The sequence below is a fragment of the Danio aesculapii genome, chromosome 8, assembly GCF_903798145.1.
Source record: "Danio aesculapii chromosome 8, fDanAes4.1, whole genome shotgun sequence".
Taxonomy (NCBI): Eukaryota; Metazoa; Chordata; class Actinopteri; order Cypriniformes; family Danionidae; genus Danio; species Danio aesculapii.
Window position 1 is genome coordinate 41,570,517 of NC_079442.1, and position 23,301 is coordinate 41,593,817.

The window sequence follows — 23,301 nt, forward strand, 5'->3', positions numbered from 1 at the left end:
ACTATCTTACAGACAATGTAGAATAATATAATACGTCAGATAATGAAGACGTCAGTTTGCCACATCAAGCAGCAGAACGAGCTGTTTTTTAAATCTAAAAATAAATGGAAGTGAATGAGAGTGGAAGTCTCAAGCCTAAAAGATTCAAATGGCTTCGCATCATCGTATGTGAAGAATAAGGTGAATAAAAGCGACAGAATTTTTGACTATACCTGTTTTTTTTTTTTTTCATCATAGTCACTATGATACCTATCACAGTTCAATACAGGCATTAGAAATGTGTCTCCCTGCAGTAAATATTTATTTGTGTGTGTGTGTGTGTGTGTGTGTGTGTTACAGAGGAATTTCTGGTGCTTTTTTGACTCATTAATACATTGATACGCTTCTTGATTTTCAAATGATACAGGTTAAGTCCTGTTCGGACTTTAAAAATAATGCTTGCATTAATTCTAGGCCAGCCTGGATCGTATATGAATAATTTTTAGAATGGACCACCATATCTGAACTACAAGTGTGAACACACCCTAAAAGACACTTTTCTGGATTTGAGCTTCTGATTTTCTTGGAAACAATAGCGTGCTGATTTCATTGCACAAACAGCAGCCATGTTTTCTTTCACGTTTTTGTCCAAATGAAATTCATCATCACAGCTCTTTGAGGCCTATTTAAAATCTGTCTTCCAATTACTATTAATTGCTAATAATCAGGGAAATCGTTATTTTGTTACCTGTATTTATTTGTATATTTATGTGCATAAATTAACGTTCTTGTTTTTTTTTCCTGTTGTTATGAATTGTGTTTGTCTGGAACATTTCAACATTTTCCCCTTTGCACATCAGCAAGGTACAGAGTTTCTTTCAGCATTATTGTAGAGTTTCCAGAGCCTTCTTCATGATCAGAAACCTACTATCAAGAGCTCGAAGCTGTTCAAGAGGTAGTGTCAATGTGATTTATTTGATATAATGCAGTTTTCCTTTTGTTTTTTAAAAGGATTTTACATTTGCGGAGAAATTTTCCTCTGTTGTTGTGAGATGTGATCAATTGTGCACTTTGAAGTGGATTGTGAGAAACAAACTGTTAGGGTTTGAACAGTTTGACGTGTGGACATGATGAATATGAGCCCTGCATTGATTCTTATGATGATAATGATGACAACCTGATTTTTTTAAGAGCATATTGGACTGTTGGTTTCAAAATCCCAAAGACACCAGACCGCAAATCACCACTGTCTGAGTATGATGATGAAGAAGATAATAATTCAGTTGCATAAGTCATACAACTGACATGTATCTCTGTACACAACATAACCCTGTGAAACCTGGTAAAACAGTATACATATCAACATTGTCTGTTTTTGTGTGACTGCGGATTGGGGTGTGCGATATTCATTTGTTAGTATTAATCATGTGTGAGCTTTTTAATCAAGTGTGTCATTTACTGAGAAAAAAATAATCATCTCTAAGGGTGTAAAAGCGTTCACTATTTGAGTACAGTTTGAATAATTTTATAGTTCAGGTCAAATAAGCAACTTTTTAAAAATATATATATTTCCTATTTCAGTTGCATTATTAATTTTATACAGCTTATATTGAGCAAGTTACATTGTGTCTCTTTTTATTTCTGTTTGTCAACAAAAATAGTTGGGAGCCAACCATTTTTAAGTTTCAGCAATGCAGTTTTTTATTTCTGAATGAATCATTTGAGTCAACGACTCAGTGATCTATTCATAAAGACATGAATATACTTAGTTTCTAAATTAATCATTTGTCTTTGAATGATTCATTTGTGTCAACAACTCAGTGATCCATTGATGGAGGCATGGATTTGCTTAGTTCCTATATTAATTATTTGCTTTTGAGTGATTCATTTGAGTCAATGACTCAGTGATCTATTCATAAAGGCAGGAATTTGCTAAGTTTCTGAATTAATCAGATGTTTTTGAGTGGTTCATTTGAGTCAACGACTCAGTTATCCATTCATAAAGACATGAATTTGCTTCGATTCTAAATTAATCATTTAGTGATTAAGTGATTCATTTGAGTCAGTGATCCATTGATGGAGGAAGGAATTTGCTTAGTTTCTAAATCATTTGTTTTTGAATGATATATGTGAGTCAACGACGCAGTGATCCATTGATAAAGGCAGGAATTAGCTTAATTTCTAAATTAATTATTAGTATTTTAATTAATCATTTGAGTCAACGATTCAGTGGTTTGAGTCAATGCTTCAGTGATCCATTAAAAAACACATGAATTTGCTTAGTTTATAAATTAATCATCTGTTTTGAATGAATCGTTTGAGTCAATAATTCAGTGATTTGTTTATAAAGGCAGGAAAATCTTTTAATTGAATCGTCAATTTTTAATGAATTGTTTAAATGATTCAAGGAGTCACACCTTAAAACCCCTAATTGAAGTGTTATATTTATTTGTAATACCTGTTTATTATCCTTATCTGAAAGAAAGAAAGAAAGAAAGAAAGAAAGAAAGAAAGAAAGAAAGAAAGAAAGAAAGAAAGGGCGGCACAGTGGGTAGCACGATAGCCTCACAGCAAGAAGGTTGCTGGTTCGAGTCCCTGCTGGGTCAGTTGGCATTTCTGTGTGGAGTTTCCATGTTCTCCCTGTGTTTGTGTGGGTTTCCTCCAGGTGCTCCGGTTTTGGCTTAGTCCCTTTATTAATCTGTGGTCGCCAAAGCAGAATGAACTGCCAACTTATCCAGCATGTTTTACGCAGTGGATGCCCTTCCAGCTGCAACCCATTACTGGGAAACACCCATACACTCTTATTCACACTCATATACTACGGTCAATTTAGTTTAACCAATTCACCTATAGCGCATGTCTTTGGACTGTGAGGGAAACCGGAGCACCTGGAGGAAACCCACGCAAACACAGGGAGGACATGCAAACTCCACACAGAAACGCCAACTGATCCAGCCGAGGCTCGGACCAGTGACCTTCTTGCACGAATTACCTAATACAGAATTTAAAGAAGACCCTCACTAGAATATAATTCAGATGACAATAATTTATTGGCTGCCTATTTATTTAGAATCATTTGAAAATGTAAGAATCACAGTAAAGTCCCAAAATACGTATTTGTTTTTTGTTTGTAATTAGCAATCATCGTCAAAATAACTATGTTTAAGTCATTTAGACGAGTTAGAATAAATTGAAAACTTTTTTACATAATTCAATTGAATTCATCTTTATTTGTATAGCGCTTTTACAATGTAGATTGTGCCAAAGCAGCTTCACATAAAAGGTCATAGTAAATAGGAACAGTGTAGTTCAGTTTTTAGTGTTTAAGTTCAGTTCAGTTTAGCTCAGTTCAGTGTGGTTTAATAATCACTACTGAGAGTCCAAACTCTGAAGAGCAAATACAACGATGCGCAGCTCTACAGATCTCGAACCATGCAAGCCAGTGGCGACAGCGGAGAGGGAAAAAAACTTCACTAATTGGCGAAAGTGAAGAAAAAAAACATTGAGAGAAACCAGACTCAGTTGGGCAGGACCATTTTAATTTCTTCGCTGGCCAAACGTCTTGTGCAGAGCTGCACAAGCTACATAAACAGAATCCCATTCATATTTCGCCACTGTCACAACAGTTATTTAGAAAAATTAAAGCAAATGCTTTTTTTATTACGATAAAATATTATTATTGAAAATAATTTTCATAAACCAAAAAAAACCCACTAATCTGCACATTTGTTTGTTTCTCTCGTAAACACTATGAAAACATTGTCAAATGTTAGAAATTACGCTTGATTAATGTATTTTTAAACCATATGCTTATTTTTTGTTAAAATTCGATCTTAAAGACCAAATAAACCTCATTAATGAAGATTGATTTTCGCTGAAATATTGTAAACAACGCTTGCCAAGAGCAGCGACTTTTCTTTTGGCGGTCAATCCGACTTTTATTTTGAAATATTATTGTTTCCTGCAGTTCAAAAAAATCTTTTCTCCGCAACTGCTGTGTTTTCCGCTGCGTTGCGTCTCGTTTACTTACCAGAATTGTGCTTTCAGACTCAAAGATTTTGAAGATGAATGTGATCGATCATGTGCGGGATATGGCAGCGGCTGGACTGCACTCTAATGTCCGGATCATCAGTAGTTTACTCCTGACCATGAGCACCAACAACCCGTGAGTGCGTCACTATATAAACACACCTGGAAGACGGACTAATTATTGGATATTAAATCTGATGTGTTATTGATTAAATGTAGATATGTGCCATAATACAGTAAGCTGATGTTCATCAGATATTGAGGTAAAGTTGGTCACATACGTTCAGTGACAAATTATGAAACGCTCCTTAAATAGTTTACTATGGTACTTTGTATATTCAGTCTGCATTCACATATGACTTCAGAACAACATTAGCCCTATTTAATTGACTGAACAATGTTGTGCTTTGATAGTCATTGGCGGCTAATATGATTTTACTATCATTTATAAAGAATCCTTTAATGAAATTATATTATTAAGAAGAAAGTCAGAATGTGTGTGTATATAAAACCAAATTTACCTCAATGTTTACAATTCACTATGGTAACCATTGTTTTTCCAAAAGTGCTAGTTATTTATTATTAACGTTAGCTATCATAGTTTTGGGCCATCTTCTTTAGGCAAGGCAAGTTTATTTATATAGCACGTTTCATACACAATGGTAATTCAAAGTGCTTTACATAAACAAGAATAAAAGAAACAATAAAATTAAAATAATTAAATATGATTAAAAACAGATTAAAATGTGTTAAACCAGTGTTATAAAAGAATAAACATGAAGAGAGAGACTTTTATTTAGCAATATGTTTATATTATGTCTCTTCGTGAATATTTATACTGTATATTATATGTGTATATATATATATATATATATATATATATATATATATATATATATATACAATTTTATTGTCTTCATTATGGTAGCGACTGCTATTTTGGCAAAACACCATTGTTGTTTATTTGTTTGTGTGTATGTTTGGATATGTTTATTAGCATTGAATCGCATGTTTAATTTACATTTCTGTTGAAGCTGTAAATATAGTGTATTTTACTGTGCAAATTGTAATAATTATAGCGACTGCACTATTTTGGCATAACATGACATTATTATTATGTTTAGGTGTTTCTGATTAGATTTGTTAATTGAACTCACATAGTTTAAGTTATAGCTATAAGTCGCTTTATTCTTCAGGTGTTATTTATCATCTTATCCAGCATATGTTTTACACAGCGGATGCCCTTCCAGCTGCAACCGAGTACTGGGAAACATCCATACACACTCATTCACAAACATATGGCCAATTTAGTTTAATCAATTCACCTATAGTGTATGTCTTTGGATTGTGGGGAAACTGGAGCACCCGGAGGAAAACCATGCAAACTCAGGAAAACCATGCAAACTCAACACAGAAATGCCAACTGACCTAGCCGGGACTTGAACCAGGAACCAGTGCTTACCACTGAGCCATCGTGTTGCCCTAAAAAAGATCATAGAAATTACAATTAATTCATTGCCAATAGAATTTACAACCCATGGCTCCTCACTGTACATTGAGCTCTTTTTAAGCCAGTGATCAGTCTGTCCAAGAAGCTGAACATTACTTACAAGTCTACCTTTAATTGAAAGCTTCCAGTTGTATATTGATGAATACACACGTGCAAACTCATTCAATAGCTGAATGTTAACCAGTTATATCTTCCCTTTTTTCAGGGAGCTGTTCTCCCCGTCTCAGAAGTACCAGCTGCTGGTGTACCATGCTGATGCCATCTTCCACGATAAAGAGTACAGGAATGCAGCCTGCAAGTACAACATGGCTCTACAGCAGAAGAAGATGCTCAGCAAGACATCTAAAGTTCGTCCCTCCAGCACAGGCAGCACAACATCCGCGGTGCAGGCACAGGTCAGCTCCACGGACACAGATTTAAAGTTTATTAATTGCATTTTCTTTTCTTAGACATATTAAGCTAGTTTAAAGCATTCATGGACAAGATACAATAAAAAAGACTAAATAAATGAAATGTTTATAGTGAAGATTGCCAAGTGTCATTTTACGTTAGATTTTTAAACTGCCATTAAGACTTAACAGACAAATATGAAACACTTTTTTTATCTCATTTGTCATTTTTCACCCCTAAAAATCTAGTTTGAAATCAATTTAATAATACACGCATTCACACTGCCCTATAAAACCAGCCCAAACATTCTGAAATAGTGAATTCTTCACAAAAAGAGTTTCATCAGTCCATTTGGTGAAATATATTTCATATCACAATGTAAACAAAATATTGCAATGTAATTTTTCTCCAATATTGTGCAGCCCTACCGTGGTGCTTATTCACTCAAATAACATAGTTTGGTACTAGTTCTTTTCTTCCGTTGCTTAAAGTCCATGTGAATTCAAAATTTACAATCTTTATTTCACTGGACTATTATTTTTAAATTGAACAATTAATTAATGCAGGTGAATCCACTAAAAACAATGTTTGTTTTGGTAATCTTCAAATAAAGTCTGCCCATTTGCTTCTGTGTTTGGATTGGTGGTCCTTCTCTGTTGATATGCATTATTTGCAACCATACTCCCTCTTGAGGCTGGTTTATACTTCTGCGTCGAGTGATTAGCGTGACCCATGGCGCCTGCCTTCCGTGTTGCCATGCATTTATAGTTTTGCGTGCTGTTTGTGTTGCTCTGCAATAACACTTCCGAAACGCTAGCTGGCAGCATGTTTTTATATTCCTCTGTGTCGAGTTTCTTCACGGGTGTTTAGTTTTTTCTGAACGCTAAGACGGGAACCGGCAAATGTGCTACAACTTTAATCATAAGATAAACACAAAACAAATGTTTCCATCTGGAGCTCCTTCACGGACTCAACACTTGTAAACACTCGCTCCATTGGGCTCGCAGCGCTCTACACCGCCCATACTCGTCACTGCTACCAAGCCGACCAATCACAGAGCTTGCGCTACGCGTCATTGTGTCGTGTAGTTACATTTTTTGAGAGATGCACGTCAGCATTTTTGTGAATATGTGACAGCACGAAGGCTGCGCCGGATCATACAGGTGCACTTGACGTAAAAGTATAAATCAAAACAACACACGCTGTGACACACAATAAAAACATCTTTTAAAGCAATCTTTTCCATGTTAAAATAAGTTTTTGTCTGAACTAACTGCGATGACGATGTGGAAAATTTCTATTTTTGGAAATGCTTTCTATTTCTGCAACTTCGTGGCTGAACAACAGCATAAACTACTATAACAATAATCACCTCAGGTAATGAATATGTGCTTCTTTCGGTGTTAAATGTCTCCAACGTGAATTTAAATAGCGTTTTACATGACATTTATTGCCATTGCATGCTATTGAAAGCAGCAGCAGATAGTTTACCTCAGATCTTGAAAATAACTTGCCAATTGTAGCCTATTAATAATGTTAGGGGTTTAATATATAATAATTAGATTAAAAGTCTTTCTTCAATTCAAGTTTATTTGTAGAGTGCTTTTCATAATAATTATTGTTTCAAGGCAGCTTTACGAAAGGATATTAGTTACCATAACTTTATTAGTTACTAATAACTTTTTTTTTTTTTTTTTTTTTTTAAATAATTTTTTTAGGGGTTTTTCACCTTTATTATGATAAGACAGTGGAGATTTCAGACAGGAAAGCATTGGGAGCAGAGAGAGGGGAAAGATCGGCAAAGGACCCCGAGCCGGGAATCGAACTCGGGTCGCCGTGAGCACATCAGTGCTATATGTCAGCACACATTACCACTAGGCTATTGGTGCCGACAGTTACTAATAACTTTAACTAAATAACTAGTAGCTAATAGCTTTTAACTGTTAAAGTTATTATTTATAAACATATTTAACCTGTAGTTATATAGTAAATAGGTAATGTCATTGTTTACGTTTCAATCTTTACCTTTTTGTTGGGAGTGCAATGGCTGGTATTTAAATGTTTGTCATATCGTGTCATGTTTGATGCACAGTGACAAATAGCTTGTCGCTGGAATCTTGTCACGTTGCGTGTTGTTAGGACACAGTGCGAGTTTGCTATGAGGGAATGATGCACATAAGAAAGCCCCGCCCCTTACTCAATATTCCGTTTTAGTTAAAAGTACATCAACATACTGAAATAAAAATGTCGGCAAATTCCAGTTCATGCTGACTTTAATTATTTATGTTTACAGTATTAATTACATCTGTGTGAAAACAGTACAGTCTGAATGAAACAGTCTGAATTTTTTTGTTTGTTTTTTTGCTAGAGGGTTCAATAAACTATAGTTCATTTATACAAGTGTAAATGGAAAAATACACTAAACTGTGACATATTTAAATGGTTACAGTACTTGTGGTAACTTTGTATTAGCATATCTCTGTATTCAATTATCATGGTAATGTTTGTAGTGGCTGTTTAATTTCGCATGCTCATATTTGTTGACATTTGATTTGCTGCTTTGGTTAATTACAGAACTTGCCATCAGAGATTGAAGTGAAATACAAGATTGCAGAGTGTTACACTATTCTCAAGCTGGATAAAGATGCCATTTCTGTGCTGGATGGGATTCCTTCACGCCAGAGAACGCCAAAGGTCTGCTTGTTTTCACATGCTGGACTTCTGTGTCCGAATCATTACTCCAGTCTTCAGTGATCCTTCAAGAAACATTTATTATTATTATTATTATTATTGTTGTTATTGTTATTGTTATTATTATTATTATTATTATTATTATCTGTGATAAACGTTTGAGCTGCTTCATATTTTTGTGAAACCTGTCATACAGTACCATACATTAAATTATTCAAGAGTGAATGAATGAGTAAAACAAAGAATTATTTAAAGAATCATAAAATGTTTCCACAAAGTTATGAGGCAAGAAATATATTTAACATTGATGATTATTTAAAAAATCATTATTAAGGATTGAGTACCTACCAATAATAGTTGTTCATAACAGAAGAGCATATTAGAATGGTTTCTGAAGGATCATGTAGAACTGAAGATTGGAAATCACAGGAAAAAACGTAACTTTATAAATAATTTAAATTTAAATTAATAAACAATTTAAATTAAATAAAAAATATTTATTATTATTGTTTATAATCATTCAGTAAGAAAAAAAATGCTATTATTTAACATTTATTTCAAAAAAGTTTTTTAAAAGTGCAATAATGTTTCAAAATTGGATAGGTTTACTGTGCTTTAGGGCTAATTAAATGCCTTTTTTTTCAATATTTTGTTTTTATTGCAATATTTTGTTTTAATTCAATATTGCAATGACTTGAATTGCTCTGTTTAAGGATTAATCATTTTAATTTCATTGGGATGATTTTTTAAATGATTTTTACGTATAATAAACAAACTGCAAGCATATATAAATAGAATATATAGAATACATATTTGCAATGACTCCACAATGTTATGAACTGGAAACCCACTTTGACATTGCAGGTCCTGCGATGTGGCTATAATGATGAAATGACTGAAATTATATATTTGTGCAGCCCTAAAACCAAACAAATGTATGGGATTGTTTGTCTAAAAGTGACAAATGAAAAGAGCAGATTGTTTGATGACGTGTGTTTGTGTTACAGATCAACATGATGCTGGCAAATCTGTACAGAAAGGCCGGTCAAGAGCGATCGGCGGTTACAAGCTATAAGGAGGTGTTGAGACAGTGTCCTCTGGCTCTCGATGCCATCATTGGTCAGCATGAATTCAACTTTGTGTTTTTTTTTTTTTGTTGGTATTTAAAGGGATAGTTCACCAACACTGCAAAAAATGCTTTTCTTATGAGTTTTTGGCTTGTTTTGTGGTCCAATCTAACTAAAATATAAAAACGCTTAAAGGTTGATTAAACCTCATGAAACCCCCGTCTTAGCAAGGTATTTTCACACCTCTAGTTTGAAAAATGTCAGGAAAGTGGGTCCAGCTTTGTTTAGGTGATAGTGTCGAGTGGTGAAAGGGGGAAAAGTTTGCATAAAAAAAACAGCTAATTTGCAAACCAACTATTTCTCATGCATTAATGCACAGACATGCTCAAAACTCAATGGCCTCACTGTACTGCCTGGTACTGCCGCCCAATCACCACACTGGAATTTCTTTTTAAACCAGAAGAACAAATTTGCTCCAAACAACACGAAAACAACCAATTTCCACTTTAAGTGTGTTCACTTCAAAGTGTTTTTAGCAACATGTCACATATATGTCTGTCAACATCTAAAAAAAATGTGCTTTAGGGTTTTGTGGCTCCTTAAATCAGAAAGCATTTTTAGGCAAGTAAAAAATATTGTCTTGTTTTCAGAAATAATGTCAAAATCAAGTGAGTTTTAAATCAGGCAAAATAATCTGCTGATTTTGTTTTTATATGGTTTTTGTGGTATTTGAAGGAACACTGAAAGAAAAGTAGTCTAAATAACAAAAAATCTTACATCAAGAAAGATTAAACACAAGTGAAAACTATTGTCTTCTTTTTTAGAAATAATGTCAGAATGAAGTGAGTTTTAAATCAAGCAAATAATCTGCCAGTTTTTGTTTTTTGTTGGTATTTGAAGGAATAGTTCACCCACGGAGCAAAAAATGTTGTCCAAATATCTTAAAATTCTTAAATCAAGTAAAATATTGTCTTCTTTTCAACAATAATACTTCAAAATGAAGTGTTTTTTCCAAAATAAGCAAAACAATCTTCCAATGGGGTAAACATAAAATCTTATTTCAAAGCAAAGATTGTTATTTTTATTTGTATTTAAAATATTATATAGCTTACCCCATTGTTCCAGAAAAAAATCATTTAATTTTGTCATATTATTTCTGAAAACAAGACAATATTTTTTGCTTGGGTAGAAAATGCTTCTTGATTTCAGATTTTTTTTGATATTTGGACTTTGAGCAGACAAAAGCATTTTTTTGCAGTGGAAGATTTTAAATTCTGTCATCATTTGCTCATCCTCCTCTTGTTTCTTCCTTCTGTTGAAGACCTACTGAAGAATGTTAAGGAAAAAAAACAGCCATTAGTGTCAATGGCTCATTTTTCCAACATTCTTCAGAATATCTTTTCGTGTTAAACACAAGAAAGAAACTCAAAAAAGCTTAGAACCACTTCATTGTTAGGAAAGGGCAAGGAACTGTTGATTTTTGGGCTGAACAATCCCTTTAATGTTGATTGTGAGGGCAAATTGAAAGCTGGTTCTTGTGTCGTGGTCTGCAGGTCTTCTGTCTCTGTCAGTGAAGGGAGCTGAGGTGGCCTCCATGACCATGGACGTGATTCAGAGTATCCCCAATCTGGACTGGCTCTCTGTCTGGATCAAAGCACATGCTTTCATTCATGGAGGGGACAATCAGAGAGCCATCAACACTATCTGGTGAGGATTTGACACTGTAACTAAAGAAGGCTTTTTACGTTGTTTAAATTCATTGTTTCAGTGAATTGATTTATTTCTCAGCCATTGTTTTGCCATTGATGCATTAGCCCCTTTCACACATACAGACTTTCTTCAAAAAATTCTGGTAAATTTCCATGAAGAGATTCAATTCAATTCACCTTTATTTGTATAGCGCTTTTACAGTGTAGATTGTGTCAAAGCAGCTTCACATAGAAGATCATAGTAAATTGAAACGGTGTCAGTTCAGTTTTCAGTGTTTAAGTTCAGTTTAGCTGAGAGAGTAAATCCATCGAGCGCAGCTCTACAGATCCCTAACCATGCAAGCCAGTGGCGACAGCGGCGAGGAAAAACTTCACCAATTGGCGAAAGTGAAGGATAAAACACCTTGAGAGAAACCAGGCTCAGTTGGGCACGACCATTTCTCCTACAACCAAATGTCTTGTGCAGAGCTGCAGTCTAGGCGCTGGAGAAACTGGACGTCAGCGAGACTCGTCTGTCCCCGGAGCATCCCAGGAATCAGTCTCATGCTCTCCACTCCTCCATGACCACCACAGCAGCTGCTCAGGATACAGCCTGGTCCAGGATTATGGAAACCTTGGGATCATCTCGTCGCTGGTCTTGGATCGAATCAGTGGCGCTGCACAGTCTGAGGGCCTCGGGAAGAGTATCCCCAGGTGGAAATAGAGAATAAAGAGAATAATTAGCGTAGCTGCTGTTCAATAGTGTATATAAACAAGATGCAGAAATCTGTGTGGAACACATTCATGTATCATACCGCTAAGTGGTGCACTGAGTGTATGCTTTACTAAACGGATAGGTCTTTAATCTAGTTTTGAACTGCGAGAGTGTGTCTGAACCTCGAACATTATCAGGAGGCTATTGCAGAGTTTAGGAGCCATAAATGAAAAGGCTCGACCTCCTTTATTCGACTTTGCGTTTCGAGGTACTACGAGGAGCCCTGAGTTTGAGATCTTAAAGAGCGGGTTGGATTGTAGCGAGACAGAAGATTGTTTAGATAAACAGGAGCTAGATTATTTAAAGCTTTATAGGTAAGAAGCAATATTTTTTAATCAATACGAAACTTATCAGGCAGCCAGTGTAAGGATCGTGTGTGAGATCATGTGTAAACAGGCCCTTTAAAATAAAAAATAATTGGAAAAAAGAGAAAGAAGTTGTAACATTACATTAACATCGGCTGGGTGTGAGCAGCTTCATTTTTTATAAAAAATATACCTGTGAAGTTGTGCCAGTAATTTTATGGCAATTTACCAGCATCACTGTGTGAAATTGGCTATCAGCATTGGCCATTAAAATAGGTAGGAGAATTTACAAAAATAAAGATTTTCTAAATGTATTTTATGATATTCTTTTAGCGGTTCATGCCACTGTGGCGACCCTGTGGAACTGAGCTAAAAGAAAATGAATTAATAAAGCCAATAATTAATTAAAATCAACAATTATTTTATAATACGTTTGATAATCAAATTTTATAATCAGTACTAATATTGTATAACCTACATGTGATTACAAAATGAAATATTCAGACATTTAGTTTTTACATTTAAATATTTATTGTATTTATGATATTCTTTTATAAGTTGATAATTGTAATATTCAATAATAACAAATACAATAGGAAATATTGTATAGCTTTATTTTGAATTGAAGCAAACAACTAATTAAAATCAACAATTATTTTACAAAACTTTTTAAAATACATTTTATAATTGATACTAATGTTGTATAATGTACATATAATCTACAAGATTTAATATTCAGAAATTTGAACATTTAAATATGTATTTTACCTTAAAATATATATTTTTTCATTCAATTCAGATCTTTTATTTTTATTTATATCTAGGTATCTGTTTATATATAGGTAGGTCACCATGGACAACAAAGTGTCTTACAGGGATATATTGTGGGCAGTGGCCAAAGCTATCCATTTTTATTTTATGTCATAAATCTTTTTTATTCTGTTCAATTATTTCCCAGATTATGTTTAACAGAGCAAGGATTTTTTCACAGTATTTCCTATAATGTTTTTTCTTCTGGAGAAAGTCTTGTTTGATTTATTTCGGGTCGATTAAAAGCACTTTTAAGTAAAAAAAAACAAAAACATTTTAAGGTCAATATTATTAGCCCCTTTAAGCAATATTTATTTTGATCTGTCTACAGAACAAACCATTGTTATACAATGTCTTGCCTAATTACCCTAACCTGCCTAAGTAACCTAGTTAAGCCTTTAAATGTGACTTTAAGCTGAATACTAGTATCTTGAAAAATATCTAGTCAACTATTTACTGTCATCATGGCAAAGATAAAATAAATCAGTTATTAGAAATGAGTTATTAAACTATTATATTTACAAATGTGTTGTATAAAATCTTCTCTCTGTACAGAAATTGGGTTGTAAAATATACAGGAAGGCTAATAATTCTGACTTAAACTGTATATTAAATATCTCCTATATCTCCTCAGCTCTTTGGAGAAGAAGTCTCTGTTGAGGGACAATGTTGATCTTCTGGTCACCCTGGCGGACGTGTATTTCAGAGCCGGAGACACCAAGAACTCCATCCTGAAGTTTGAACAGGCTCAGATGCTGGACCCGTACCTCATCAAAGGTACAGGGTGATAACCAGTCGCCTAATAATGCTGATGCAAAACACGATGTCTCATTTAAAATGAAATCATTTTTGTAGGTATGGATGTATACGGCTATCTCATGGCCAGAGAGGGTCATCTGGAAGATGTGGAGGTTTTAGGAGGACGTCTGTTCAACATCTCTGACCAGCATGCTGAGCCCTGGGTCATATCCGGGTGAGTCTGACCTTTTAGAATTGTGCACAGATATAATAATAATAATATAACAATTTTGTGTGAAATGTCCGCTGTGTAAAACATATGCTGGATAAGTTGGCGGTTCATTCCGCTGTGGCAACCCCTGATGAATAAAGAGACTAAGCCGAAAAGAAAATGGATGAATGAAATGCCCATCTCTACTTCTGATGTGTGTCGTTGTCCTCAGATGCCACAGTTTCTACAGTAAGCGTTACTCGCGCGCTCTGTATCTGGGAGCTAAAGCCATCCAGCTGAACAGTAACAGTGTGCAGGCGCTGCTCCTGAAGGGGGTCGCGCTTAGGAACATGGGCCGCGTACAGGAGGCCATCATTCACTTCAGAGAGGCCATGAGACTCGCACCCTGCAGGCTCGACTGCTACGAAGGCAAGAACACTTCTGTTTAATGAGCAATGGTCATGATTAAGGCCACCCAAAAATGTTAATTCTGTCATCATTTACTCATCCTTCACTCATTCCAAACCAGTTTGAGGTTCTTTCTTTTGTTGAACACAAAGATAATTTGAAGAATGTTGAAAAAATAAAACAGTTACAAATTTCCATAGTTCTTTTGTTTCTATTATGGATGTTAATGGATGGCTCAGTGGCTAACACTGTCGCCTCACAGCAAGAAGGTCGCTGGTTCGAGTCCCAGCTGGGCCAGTTTGCATGTTTTCCCTGTGTTGGCGTGGGTTTCCTCCAGGGGCTCCGATTTCCCCTACAGTCTAAAGACATGTGCCATAGATGAATTGGATCAACTAAATTTGCCGTAGTGTATGAGTGTGTGTGTGAATGCGAGTGTGTATGGGTGTTTCCCAGTACTGGGTTGCAGCTGGAAGGACATGCACTGTGTAAAACATATGCTGGAATAGTTGGCGGATCATTCCGCTGTGGCGACCTATGATAAATAAGTCGAAGGGGGATGAATGAATGTTAATGGGTGTTTTTTTTCCAACATTCTTCAGAATCTCTTGTTTTGTTTTTAACAGAAGAAAGAAATGTATAAAGTTTATAACCACTTGACTGTGAGTAAATGGTAGAGGTGCAATGGTTCTCTGTAAAAAATCGAATCATCCTCCCACAGTTCGCTGTGCCCTGTGAGCTGCGTTTCAGAATATGTGTTTTTAATATTGCTTTGGTGATAAAAACAACAACAACAATGCAAAAAAATGTTTTGCATTCATTTCAGTTTTACGCTTCTTCATGCATTGCTCTTGTGAAGACCCGTCCAATCACATTTTAGTATGTAAGTCTGTTGTTGACATCAAGTTTGAGACCGAAACACAGCACAATGATGTCAGTGTTTCAACAGACACTCAATGTAGATTCAGACAGACTCAAAGAAAAACAACAAACCTTGAAGATAGCCTAGATCAGTGTTTCCCAACCCCATTCCTGGAGAACCACCAGCTCTGCACATTTTCCCTGTCTCCTTAAACAAACACACCCGATTCAGATGATCAGCTCATTAGCAGAGAATGAAAGACCTGTAATGGGTGTGACAAAGGTGACATCCAAAACATGCAGTGCTGGTGGTCCTCCAGGAACGTGGTTGAGAAACACTGGACTGGATCAGGGGTGACCAACCCTGTACCGGGAGATCTACCTTCCTGCAAATTTCAGTTGCAACCCATATCAAATACACCTGACCTGTAATTATTATCAAGTGCTGCTTCAGATCCTAATGAATTGGTTCAGGTGTGTTTGATCAGGGTTGGAGCTAAACTATGCAGCAAGGCAGATCTCCAGGAACAGGGCTGAGCTAGATGCTCTTGAATGTAAAAAAATTACCCCGTGTAAGCTATTTTATGTTTAGTTCATTTTTGTCAAAATGTTTGCAGGTGAAAAAAAAACTGCTAGTGTTTCTTTTATATAAGGAAGCAGGTTGAATTATAACAATAATAATAATAATAATATGTATATAGCGCCTTTAAAAGTAGCATCTCAAGGCTCTTTACAGACATAAAAATGTGCAGCTGTAAGATACATACAAGGATAAATGAAAAAAAAAAGTAATAATAAACATAATTAAAAACACATCGAATAATAATAACAGTAATAGAATTGTCAGGTTTTTCTTATCCAATAAATAGGTATATTATTTTTTTTCTAAACATAGCACCAACCATACCTGAGTAGTTTGAACCGTTGCACCCTTAGTAAATGCTGCGGAAGAACTGGCTGAACTGTCCCTTTAAGATGTGTTTTCTTCAAACAAGTGGATGATATAAATGCAGATTTTGTTTTGAGCTTGTCCAGTTTTGATCACATTCAGATGCATTTGACTGGATTGCTTTCACAGTATGGGGCTGTTTGCACCAGGGGCCTGTACCATGAACTTAAATTTCAGTTTAGTTTGCTCAAATTCTGAGTTTTAGGAACCATGATTGTAGCTCAGCTGCTCCATAATACACAAAAGAAGATATTTTGAAGAAAGCTAGAAACCGGTAACCATTGACTTCCATTGTATTTGTTTTTCATAAGGAAGTAAATGGTTACCAGCTTTCATCTTTCTTTAAAATATCCTATTTATATCTTAAAATTGTATCTTATTTTATACGCAAAATAAGATATTTAGAAGAAAGCTAAAAACTATAAACCATAGACTTCCATAGTATTGGTTTTTTCTATAGAAGTGAATGGTTACCAATTTTCATTTGCCTTCAAAATATCTTCTTTTATATTTAACAGAAAGTATGAAAGTCACAAAGGTTTGAAATCGCACATGTGTGGGTAAATTTCCAATTTTTGAGGGTAAACTATCCCTTTAACACACACACACACACACACACACACACACACACACACACACACACACACACACACACACACACACACACAAACCCCCTTCATCAGAAAACTAGACAGAAAAGATGGATCTTTTTGTGATTTGATTGACCACAACACATTTGAATATCAGCTGTAAACAAAAGGCTAAGTAAGCTGCATGTTTCATGTTTAATCGATTCTATTGCCGCCTTGTACTTTTGAATGTGTGTACAACATCATTATTCGATCTTTCTTTTATTTTTGTTTCCAGGTCTGATCGACTGCTATCTTGCATCTAATGGCATCCGTGAGGCGATGGGGATGGCCAACAATATTTATAAGACTCTGGGAGCAAACGCTCAGACTCTGACCATTCTGGCCACCGTGTGTCTGGAAGACCCCATGACCCAGGAGAAGGCCAAGACTCTGCTGGACAAAGCCCTCGCGCAGCGGCCCGACTACATCAAAGCAGTGGTCAAGAAAGCAGAGCTGCTCAGTGAGTCTCAGATCGGCTTCTCTGTACAGTAAATCAGGAACTATTATTTTACTGTTATTATTATTTTTATTATTATTATATAACGATTATTATATAACTATTATTATAATTATATATATTTATATATATATATATATATATATATATATATATATATATATATATATATATATATATATATATATATATATATATATGTATATATATATGTATATATATATATATATATATATATATATATATATATATATATATATATATATATATATGTATATATATATGGATTTATGGACATATCATCTTTTAATAAATTGTAATAAATAATAAATATAATAATTTTAATATAATAATAATTTTAATAAATATTAATAATAATAGATGTATCAATGTGTCTTATTTTTTATAAATTGTATTCATAATCGTATTTATTCATTTACTTTTTGAGTATTTTTTAATTGATTATTTTTCTATCTTATTCATAACTATAAATAGATTTTTTTATGATTAATTATTAACATTTTGCACAATATATTATGTTTTTTTAATTAATTAATATTTTAGTTCTTTAGGTTTTTTCATCTTCGTATTATTTCACTAAAGTTTTTTTTTTTAGATTTTTCATTTAAATAATAATAATATTGTTTTTTATATATTTTTTAAAATAATAATAATATTTGTTTTTTTTAGATTTTTCATTTTAATAATAATAATATTTGGTGCGTTGGCTTCTATGATTGTGAATACAATTTATTAAAAAATATTTATTTATTTACTTTTTGATGTATTTTTCAATTAATTATTTTTCTACCTATAACTATTAACTATTAATTCATTATTTTTCTGTTTAATTTTTAACATTTTTATATTTCAGTTTTTTATTGTATTGTTGTTATTAGTAGCAGCAGCAGTAGTATATTTTAATTATTTAAATTATATTTTAGTTATTCTTACTAATTTTTTTATTGTTATTATCGTGAATATTTTATTATTTTAATTTTTTCAATTATGTATATTTTTTCAATTTCTTATTTTACTTTAAAAAAATCTCAATTAAATATTTATGTATTTTCAGTTTTTATTAATTTAATAATATAATATTATTAATAATAACAATTGATGTTATTTTTATTATATTTTTTAAATTTATCAATTCCTCATAGTTGTAATAATTTTCTGCATTATTTAATTTGTGTGTAATTTTTTGTTTTGTTTTATATTTCTATATACACAGTTGAAGTATTTTTCCCCCATTTTCTGTTTAACAGAGAGATTTTTACACATTTCTAAACAATAGTTTTATTAACTCATTTCTAATAACTGATTTATTTTATCTTTGCCATGATGACAGCACATAATATTTGACTAGATATTTTTCAAGACACTTCTATACAGCTTAGTGACATTTAAAGGCTTAACTAGGTTAATTAGATTAACTAGGCAGGATATGGTAATTAGGCAAGTTATTGTATAATGATGGTTTGTTCTGTAGACTATCAAAAAATATATAGCTTAAAGGGGCTAATAATAATAATTAAAAACTGCTTTTAGTCTGCTTTTATAGACTTTCTCCAGAAGAAAAAATATTATCAGACATACTGTGAAAAATTTCTCGCTCTGTTAAACCTCATTTGGGAAATATATAAAAAAGAAAAAAAATTCAAAGGGGGGCTAATAATGCTGACTTCAGCTGTGTATGTATGTATATATGTGTGTATGTATATATATATTTGCACTATACTATTATTGTCTCGTTTTATTTTATTTATTTTTTTGATTTATTAATGAAGCATGATAAAGTATTTATTAACATCAAATCAATATCTCTTACAGGTCGAGAACAGAAGTATGAGGAAGGAATTGCTCTTCTGCGAAACACGTTAGCCAATCAGAGCGACTGTGTGCTGCACAGAATGCTGGGAGATTTTCTGGTCGCTGTTAATGACTATCAGGAGGCGATGGACCAGTACAGTATAGCACTGAGGTAAACAGCAGAATCTCTTAATATGTCCAATGTGCTTCTTTGAAACAAATTCTAAGCTAAACATGAATATCTCCATACAAAGTCATTCCTATCCATCAGGCCCTGGAATAATCATCCTGAAACCATTTATAAGTTACAGCTTTTCTGCTACTTGCTAAAAGTATTTGTAATAAAGGTGACCCATTACACCGTTTATACAAGTCTCTGATATCACTAGAGAATATATCTGATATCCTCTGAAAATAAGTCTCTGATGCTCCTAGAGTGTGTATGTGAAGTTTCAGCCCATAATACTCCACAGATCGTATTTTTTAACTCTTTGAAACGGACTGTTTTAGGCTTTGATCCTAATTGTGCCGTTTTAGTGACTGTCGCTTTAAATTTAAATGCGATTGCACATTTTTCAAAAAAGGGCGGAGCTATGAATGCCTGTATGCCAGCATAGTGGCAGATTCAACAACAAGACTAACATCCTATGCTAATGAGGGAGAGATTGTCACTAATGGGCAGGGCTTTCCCCCTCTGAGAAAAACAAAACAAATAACAGGCCCAAAACAAATGTTAAAATGATTAGCCATTGAGGTTCCACCTTGTTGTTTTTTTTTTTTTTGAGACTTCTGATTGGCCAACATGACTTTCCGGTTTGAAGTATATATAATAATATTTTGTGTATCGATATTTTTTATAAATTGTATTCATACTCATATTTATGAATTAACACTTGATGTATTTTTCTATTTATTATTTTTTTAAATGTTTCTTTTAATGTTTAATTATTAAAAAATCTTTGGATTTCAGATATTTGTATGTATTGTTATTAGTAGCAGCAGCAGTAGTAGTATATTTTAATTATTTGTGTTAGATTTTATTTATTCCTGTTACGAACCCTTTTTTTTAATCAACACAAAAGAATTAATCCTAAAAGGGAACGCAACATAAAGAGTACACACGAACTAAGTGGTCTAAATTAATACATTTATTAGAACCAAACAAATCATGTGTAACAACTAAGAAAGAATGAATAAAAATCAAAAACTCACGGTTTCCAACAAATATTTAACACTAAACAACCCAACAATTAACAAAGCAGATCAAAGTAAGACTTAAGGGAAACAAAACAATAAATTAAAGAAATTAAAAGCTTGATGGCTGGCTGTGAAGTCTCCTCTCTCTCTCTCTCTCCGCTCAATGTTGGTCCTTATTTATAGGCAATTTTCAATGAGCACAACTCACAGCAGGTGCGCAAAGGCGGACTCTAGGAAACAAACAGTGAGTGACGTCATGACACACACGCAAGCACAAACACACAGGCAACAGCCGTAACAACTCCTATTAAATTTTTTTATTTTTGTTATCATAAACTAAACTCTATAATTCACCTTAAAACTACAAAAGAAAACTCACTCAAGTGGTTCAACACTTGAATTAATTCCTTTCTACATCAGATATTCTGAAGAACGTAGGAAAAAGCAGCCACTGGCATCAATAATAGGATGTTTTTCTCCCACGATTCTTCAGTTTATCTTCATTTGTGTTCAACAGAAGAAAGAAACAGAAACACTTTTGGAACAAGTGCAGGATGAGTGAATGACTTTTCAGTTTTGTGCTGAACTATCCCCATCAATTAAATCTATTTATGCATTGTTTCTGTAAAGGAGACCAGCTGGCGAAGTGCTAGACAGACGCTAGAGGCCATGGTCTTTAGCCTCCTTGTTAGAGCAAGTGATTCCCATGCAAAGAATCGCCGGTTTGATCCCAGCTCAGCCTGGGTTTGATGCAGAAGGATCGGTTTACACATGGGGGCTTGTCCGGGAATGAGGTTTAGGGGGGTGAGTGTAACGGAGGCCAGCTAACGAAGTGCTATGCAGGTAAACCTCACTCCTCTGACCTCTAAAGGTGCTCTAGCCTCTTTGTTTGAGCAACTGACTCCCATGCAAAGAATTGTCAGTTCGATTCCAGCTCAAGGCAGGTTGGGTGCAGAATGAACGGTGGGGTACACTTGGGGGCTCGTCTGGGATGGGAGTGAGGTTTAGGTGGGTAAGTGTTACGGAGGCTAGATAGCGAACCGCTATGCAGGTAAACCTCACTCCTCTGATCTCTAGTGACAGACGCTAGAGGCCATGGTGTTTAGCCTCCTTGTTAGAGCAGCTGACTCCCATGCAAAGAATGGCCAGTTTGATCCCAGCTCAGGGCAGGTTGAATGCTGCACGAACGGTGGGTTACACTTGGGGGCTCGTCCGGGATGGGAGTGAGGTTTAGATGGGTGAGTGTAACGTCGACCAGCTAGCGAAGTGCTATGTTGGTAAACCTCACTCCTCACCTCTAAAGGTGCTCTAGAGACAGACCTTTTTGCCTTTATCCTCCTTGTTAGAGTAACCGACTCCCATACAAAAAATTACTAGTTGGATTCCAGCTCAGAGCTGGTTAGGTGCAGTAGGACCGCTGGGTTCAATTTCAAAGTAATAAAATCCCACATGCTGAGCTCGTTATAATGCTAAAACTGACGGTGTGTTTCTGTTCCTCGTCCACAGCCTGGACCCCAATGACCAGAAGTCTCTGGAGGGGATGCAGAAGATGGAGAAGGAGGAGAGTCCCACAGATGCCACGGTGGAGCTAGACGGAGACGACATGGAGGGCAGCGGAGAGGAAGGAGATCTGGAGGGCAGCGACAGCGAGGCGGCGCAGTGGGCAGATCAGGAGCAGTGGTTCGGCATGCAGTGACCACCAGACCACCACGACTCAGCACTAAAACACATCAGGCTCACTGCTGCCCTCTACTGGACACTGATGGATCACTGATATATTTGGTTTGGTCTCCAGTTGTCATACAAAAGGGTAATGTAGTACAGCAGAGAGTTCTTGAGTTCAGAAATGAGCTGGCTAATAATAAACTGTTCATCGAGGTTGACGTCGATGGGATGTTGGACTAAAAAATATATATAAAGGGTTTACTATTAATTATTTGGTCATTTGGACTCCAGTTTTGTCATACAGGAGAATAAAGAGGAAAAAAAGCAAGCTAATATAGTAGAACAGAGAGTTCTTGAGTTCAGAAATGAGCAGGCCAACAATAAACTGTCCATTTAAGATGAAGCCGATCAGATGTTGGAGTAAAAATATAAAGGATTTACTGCGATTTATTATTTTCTAACGCTTTATTAGCATCATGAGCTTCACTTTTGCAGCTTTTGTTTTTCACTGTCAGTACTGTTATTTTGCGTGCTGTTTTGAGCTTTGATTTACTCTAGTAAAAGAGATGATTGTTTAAAGTTACTCTTTAAATGGCAGAGTGCTAATGCTGTTGGATCTGATGAACATTAGGAGATTTGGTCAAGTTGTATTTCACCACAAAATCAGAAAGGAAAACTTTTTTGAATGTTTGCCCCCACATCATTTTAACAGTTAAACACGTTTTGTCTAAAATGTTCATTTCTGCAAGGGTTTGTTTCTTCATAAAGTTGAGCAGGTGTTTTTTGTTTTCTTTTAGGGCTTACTTTGTTTTTTTTGTTTTTTTTGTTTAATTTCATAGTTTTATTTGTTTGTTTTAGCCATAAGTTTTGCCATCGGGTCATATTTCATGCCAAAATTATATATATATATATATATATATATATATATATATATATATATATATATATATATATATATATAGCATGTACATAGGTTTTTTTTTTCCCCTTTTATTGATTTTTGTGGTGATTAGATAAAAAATTCACCTCAAAATCAGAGTAAAAAAAAAAAAAGTTTTTCTCTTTTTTTTTTTTCTTCTCCCCAGGAACTTTACACTATAAACAAAAGTGCTGAAACAATAGATTTGGGT

At 34.5% G+C, this 23,301-nt stretch overlaps 1 protein-coding gene across 1 annotated transcript; it reads left to right on the top strand.

Annotated features, from left to right (window-relative positions):
* Positions 1-3,934: 3,934 nt before the first annotated feature.
* anapc7 (anaphase promoting complex subunit 7) lies at positions 3,935-23,058 on the top strand. The gene is made up of 11 exons (XM_056463994.1): positions 3,935-4,144; positions 5,724-5,913; positions 8,483-8,602; positions 9,607-9,718; positions 11,220-11,373; positions 13,879-14,021; positions 14,100-14,217; positions 14,426-14,622; positions 17,276-17,500; positions 19,331-19,481; positions 22,013-23,058. The coding sequence occupies exons 1-11, from the start codon at positions 4,044-4,046 to the stop codon at positions 22,200-22,202; spliced, it is 1,701 nt and encodes a 566-aa protein (XP_056319969.1). The 5' UTR covers positions 3,935-4,043; the 3' UTR covers positions 22,203-23,058.
* Positions 23,059-23,301: the final 243 nt, after the last annotated feature.

Excerpts from the sequence above, each read along its gene's own strand:
- anapc7 (XM_056463994.1), top strand. The coding sequence starts at position 4,044 with ATGAATGTGATCGATCATGTGCGGGATATGGCAGCGGCTGGACTGCAC. Across the intron at positions 5,914-8,482 it reads CATCCGCGGTGCAGGCACAG|AACTTGCCATCAGAGATTGA; the intron begins GTCAGCTCCACG and ends GGTTAATTACAG. Across the intron at positions 11,374-13,878 it reads AGAGCCATCAACACTATCTG|CTCTTTGGAGAAGAAGTCTC; the intron begins GTGAGGATTTGA and ends ATATCTCCTCAG.